At 35.7% G+C, this 6,436-nt stretch overlaps 1 protein-coding gene across 1 annotated transcript in view; it reads left to right on the forward strand.

Annotated features, from left to right (window-relative positions):
- Positions 1-3,867, forward strand: part of LOC108710931 (BTB/POZ domain-containing protein KCTD16) — a 168,249-nt gene extending 164,382 nt beyond the window's left edge. The window contains exon 3 of the mRNA XM_018252140.2: positions 3,062-3,867. Coding sequence (XP_018107629.2) covers positions 3,062-3,516 — 455 coding nt within the window. The 3' untranslated portion in view covers positions 3,517-3,867. The remainder of the gene's footprint in view (positions 1-3,061) is intronic.
- The last annotated feature ends 2,569 nt before the right edge of the window (positions 3,868-6,436 follow it).

The following is a 6,436-nucleotide window of genomic DNA, read 5'->3' on the forward strand; positions in this document are numbered from 1 at the left end:
ATTTGGATTATTTGGATTAAATGGAGTCTATGGGAGATGGCCATTCTGTGATTTGGAACTTTCTGGATAAGGGTTTTTGGGACCATTTTGGGGCAGATTTATTACAGATCAAACTGAAGCATCCAGATGGATTTCCATCAGTTCAATCTACAAGTTATTGGTACTTTCCTGGCCATCAGGCATATTTTTAATAGATCAGCCCCATACTACAGTATACCTCAGCTAAAGAAATGGATCTGTTTTAGGAGTCTTAGGAGCAGTTTTCAGCATTGACAGAGCAATGTGACAGTCCCCATCTGAGTAATAGCCATGTCCTCCTTAGTAATTCCATTTTCCATAACTAGTAATGGGACACACACTGAATTACATTATTAAGTAAAACCAATTGAGACTGCATGATTTGCAAAGATTTGGGGGAGTGGCAGGACAATTAATTAACTTAATATTCCCTTAGTAATTAATTAACGTAATATTCCCTGTTCTATCAAATTATTACTAATGACTTTATCAATAATCTGTGCTTTGTGCTATTGGTTACAGCGCTGGAGTTTGGCTGCAATTCCCTCTCCATCTACAGCCTGTGTGTATATCTGATTTCTACACCCATATCTCGTGGTGCTTCAATACCTATAACTTTTCTCAGAGGGAATTTTATTATATTTGCTATTGGTAGCCAATTCCAGCTGCTTTTTATCTCTAATAGACATACAGTATAATTAAATTATTGACTATTAGTGGATCATAATAGTATCTTATACACACTGCTAGGGCAGTTTTTTAACCTACTTAATAGACATCTAATACATATCATTAGACAACTTTTGGCAACCAAGGACCAGTTAGCTGCCATCTTAGTCTAGAGCAGAGATTTCCATCCAGTGGCTTATGAACAACATGTTGCTCACCAACCCATTGGATGTTGCTCCCAGTGGCCTCAAAGCAGGTGCTTATTTTTGAATTCCTGGCATGGAGGCAAGTTTTGGTTGTATAAACCAAATGCTGTGCCAGGTAGAGTCCCCTTGAGGCTGCCAGTCCACAAAGGGCTGTTGTACGAAGACTTGCAAATCATGACAAAAAGTCCAATTGGTGACAGTTCGTAGGTGCATATTAAGTATATTATGATATTATATTAACGAACATTCATGTAAAGTTATGATATTCCGTATGCAAAATATTGTGGCAATTTGTTGTGCTGCACATGTATAATTCAGCAACGGGGAGAATTTTGTTAGCATTGCGGAGTAATTCGAGAAATTTCCTCCAGAGAACAGCAAACCCATGAAGTGAAAATATTCAATTTACAGATTTTACTTTTAACAAATGCAGTGTAACAGTAACAGCTTTCTTTCATTTGACGAGAAAGGGGAAATGAAGCAGAAAGGAAAGAAAAGCACACAAATAGGGCAAGCACTTAGGAATCAAGCCAATGTACACATAAATCAATACCCTTCATGAATAAAGTTCTTGAAAATGCACATAGCCAGCGGTACAGTGTTACTGAGCAGTCTTTCCTAAGGTACAAATTAGATAAGTTTCTGTTTAGTCATTATTGATTTTTTTTGCAGCTTTATATAGAACAAGACTTACTTTGGGCCTGTAAAAGACGCTGGCTAAGGCCTTTGTAGACACTATGGCTCCCATCTCCATGACTTGGATGGGTTGTTTGGAAAAGTCTGCACTTTATTCCACTTTAGCTACAAAAGAACAATGAGATACACAATATCTAAAATGAGTATCTGAAACCTTCCTAAGCATGGGCTCCTAGCAAACTTTAAAATGGAATCATATTGAATACAGAGCATTAACGTGCCAGACATTATATAGTGAGATAGAGAAGTATGTTGTATCATGTCAGACCAATTATTTCAGCGAGGAAAAGGATGCTTGAGAAAAACTTCAATGATCCCTCTGTTATCTGTACTTGTGAGACCTGTGTGACACTGATAGGCCCATCTATTTATTTATTTATTTTTTATTATTGGTTCAATTTTAGTGGTATTAGAGCTTTTTGAAACTCCTTTTCTCTAAAACTACAAATGCCATGAAAGTTATTAAAAAAGCCAAATATAAAAAGTAGGAATGGGAAAAAATGTTGAAGGATCCGAATAAAAATACCTCTCAAACCTATAAATTCGAGTTTTTCAGGCAATTACGAGAAGCTCCCATTGACTTCTATAAGATTGACTGCTTTCACTTGCCAAGTTTTTGTCGTTTTTACATTTAACAACTCTCAAATTATTAAGAAATAAAGAAAAACTATTTTTTAGAGGGAAAATAATACAATTTGTTAAAAAAGGGAAAATCTGAATGTTAGAAAATAGGCCCTTAAATATACTGTTATGCAGAGCCTTAACACTTTGCATTATAAAAGTAGAGAGCTACGTAATTTAAAAATGATTTAACATATTTAAGACTCTACTGCAGTGATACCCCACCAGTGACTTATGAGTAACATGTTGCTCATCAAGCCATTGGCTGTTGCCCCCAGTGGCCTCAAATCAGGTGCTTATTTTTGAATTCCAGGCTTAGAGGCAAGTTTGCTAAACAGAATCTTCTGCAGGCTGCCAGTCCACATATGGCCTACCAAATAGACAATCATAGCTCTTACTTGGCATCTCAGGAACTGTTTTCATTCTTGTGTTGCTCCCCAACTCTTTTTATATTTGAATGTGAATCACAAGTAAAAAAGGTTGGGGACTCCTGCTTTCCTCTCAAAATACATTTCTAGCAAACAATTGCCATACTTATTTCTGAAGCCAAATTTTTACCGGGCTAGCAAAACATCTATTTGCCATTTGGAGGTTTTTCTTTTTTTTTGCTTTCAATGATCAATGAGTAAAATGTTTTGGAAAGGGTAAACATTTTCTCACCCTTTTTTATTTTGCTTTGTGTTCCCCTGTTTAGCTTTACGGTTGTTTCTGAATAGAGTTAAAATGGAAAAGTGTCATCGCACAGCACTGATGGTCACGCCTTAAATTTTTATTGGGGTGTCATTTTTTAATGCATCTTTTAAAAAAAGACAAACAAAATACTAACATAGTTTTTTGTTGGTTTCTTTTAGGAGGGCCTTCCAAATGGCAATTATCAAACCACTGTGACTGCTGCTGTAAGAACTCGAAAGTGGATAAAGAAGGAGAAAGTGGGACATCATGCAATGAACTCTCCACTTCAAGCTGTGACAGCCAATCTGAAGCCAGCTCCCCGCAAGAGACAGTCATCTGTGGTCCGGTAAGCCGTCAATCCAACATACAGACTCTGGATCGACCAGCCAAGAAGGGACCTGTGCAGATCCTTCAGCAGTCAGAAATCCGACGGAAAAGTGACCTTTTGCGAACTCTGACGACGGGCTCCAGAGAGTCCAACACAAGCAAAAAAAAAGTGATGAAGGAAAAGCTTTCCATTGAAGAAGAGCTGGAAAGGTGTATTCAGGATTTCATGAAGATCAAAATACCAGACAGATTCCCAGAGAGGAAATTTTCATGGCAGCAAGATCTACTAAGAAAATATCACCTATAGAAAGGGAGGGAAATTGTTATTATTATTATTATTATTATTATTGAAACACAATTCTATCATACATAAAGCCTAATATTTCATTGGTAGATTTCCTTGCCCACTGAAAGTACTGCCTAACATACATACTGTATGCCATCTTAACCCCCTTGCTGTCGGATAGGCCTTGAAATTATTATAGGCAAAGACCAGCAACAAAGGAGTTACCATAGTTACAGGGTATTACATTTATTCTCTCTGTGGAAGCACAATGTATTATGTTCCTTTGGAATTTTCCGTAAAAAAAAAAAAAGGTTTATATAGACACTGACAGCACAAACAAAATAATCATGGGGTGCAGATGCCTTTGTTTTTAATTTTCCAAATGTCTTTGTGTTAAAAAAAAAAAAGCATCTGAAAGTGTCACTTGAAAAAAAATGCATGTTTTGTTTCAGAAAGAAGATGAGCACACAAGTGAAATACGCATAACTATATTATGATGGTTTACATTTAGTGAATATGTAACTGCATAAATGATTTGTCTTGTTCTCTCCTTGTAACTCTGCACTTTCTTTCCGAAGGGACAGCTGCTTCGTGTGGTCATATACTCTGTGGCTGCTTCATTATCTCTATTTTTGTAGGATTATGAGATGTGTGAATGGTGTTTACAAAAAGATCTTTAAAAAAAAAAAAAGTTTATCTTATTTTAGTCTATAGCCATGTCATCTGTGTCAATTCCATAAGGGAGACATTCCCATTCTTATGGACACACAGCCTTGTAATCAATGACCTTCTTTTCTTTTTTTTTTGCAAAATACAGGGCTTTTGTGGTAACAAAATAATGTACAATTTCATAGATGTTGATGTGCATAATAAAGTCTGAAGTGCTCATTCACACAAGAAATCAACGCTTTCTTATCTTGTTTTAAATACTTGGATGAATGATTCCTGAAGGCAGGGAAGGGAATTGTTGGGAGAGAAATGCCAAGGACATAATATACAGAATGTACATAATCTTTGAATTTGTGCTTAAAAAAATAGAGAGATCTGTCGAGCATTGTGCTCTTTGGTCAAGTAAAATAGAAATATCAACATAAAAAAATGAGAAATGATGAACTGGTTTCAGACACTATTTGATCTTCGTGTTGTGCATTTTCTACTGAAATTCTGCATATTCATAATCAGTACTAAAATAGTTACAGATATGGGATCAGTTATCCGGAAACAAGTTATCCAGACAGCTCCAAGTTAAGGGAAGGCCATCTCCCATAGACTTCATTTTAATCCAATAATTATAATTATATAATAATAATAAAACAGGAGCTTGTACTTGATCCAAACTAAGAAAGAATGAATCTTTATTGGACGCAAAACCAGCCAATTTGGGTTTCCTTTGTCTACATGATGTTCTAGTATGCTTAAGGTATGAAGATCCAATTTATGGAATTTATGGAGCATTCTGGATAATAGATACCATGCTTGTACAAATAGCAAATGTCCGTGGGAAATGCATTTTCAATTTTAGTTTTCATTCCTGACATATTCCAAGCATTATTTTATTTCTAATATCTATGTTTTTGTTCTTATCTGATATAAAATCAGATACAATTACTGAAAAACGACTTTGGCTTTTTCAGTTTTTCTGGAAAATATAATTAAATAAAAGAGCATTTAAAGATTCAGCAATAAATTTAACAAGTGGCCTTGCATAGAAAATCAGAACAATGTATGGGATAGAAACACCAACATTGTGAAGAATAAAAGCTATACAGGTATGGGATTGTTTATCTGCAAACCTTTTATCTAGAAACCTATGAAACAGTAGCTTGTACTTGATCGTAACTAAGCTACATGTACCCATGATGGAAGCAAAACAATCTTATTGGGTTTATATAATGGTTAAATGGTTTTTAGCAGACGGTATGGTGATCAGTGATGGACACATTTCTCCCGTTTTGCTTTGCCTGAAAAATGTGCGAATTTCCAGCGAAATGAGCGCAATGACGCAAAGTTTACGAACTGCCGGTGACAATTCTGACACGCATTAAAGTCAATGGGAGCCTATTAATTGTCGCCGGTGTCCGAACTGATGACGACATCAGAATTGTCGTCAGCACCAAAATATTTTTGATGCTGTTGAAAATCCTAATTTATTTGCCTGCGGCGAAACGCAGAAATTCGCACTTGGCAAATAAATTCGCCCAACACTAATGTTGATCCAAATTACAGAAAGATTTCTTATTCAAAAAATCTCAAGCATTCTGGATAACAGATCCTATACCTGTACTAACACTGGAGGCTGGAAGATAAGTAATGTTAAAGGGTGCTGGGATACCTGCTGCCAGATACACAGACACACTTCAGTATTACTTAGGGGGTTATTTATCAAAGGTCGAATTTTAGAGATTTGGGAGGTTTTTTATATCTCGAATGAACTCACAACTGAAATGTTTTCTAATGTAAGAAAAAACTTGAGTGGAAAAACTTGAATCAGTGTATTCGTGGTTAACAACACGAAAACTCAAATAAATTGAGTTTTCAGCGGAAAATACCTTGAATCGCTTAAATTAATCACGTTTTCGAATGAAACCCACTGAAAAAAATACAATCATGAAAGCTACAAACATCTTCAAATGGTTCAAGGACCTCTGCCATTGACTCCTACATGACCTCGACAGGTTTTAGATGCTGTATTCAAGCTATTTCCAGCTTTGGGGTATATTAAATCTCAAAAACGTTGCGTTTTTAAAAAAAAAAAAAAAAAAAAACGTGAAAAATTTGAGCATTGTTTTAACCTGAAAATTCGAGTTTTGACTAACCCTGCCAAAGTTTGCCTTGTATGTCAGATGTATTTTCTTATATTTACTAAAAATGTTAGGTATGCTGTTGTGAGAGCAATGTGGAGAAATTTCTTTTGGCATAAATCCTCTGTGAAAATTCACCT

Source organism: Xenopus laevis, chromosome 3L, assembly GCF_017654675.1.
Source record: "Xenopus laevis strain J_2021 chromosome 3L, Xenopus_laevis_v10.1, whole genome shotgun sequence".
In the NCBI taxonomy this organism is placed as follows: Eukaryota; Metazoa; Chordata; class Amphibia; order Anura; family Pipidae; genus Xenopus; species Xenopus laevis.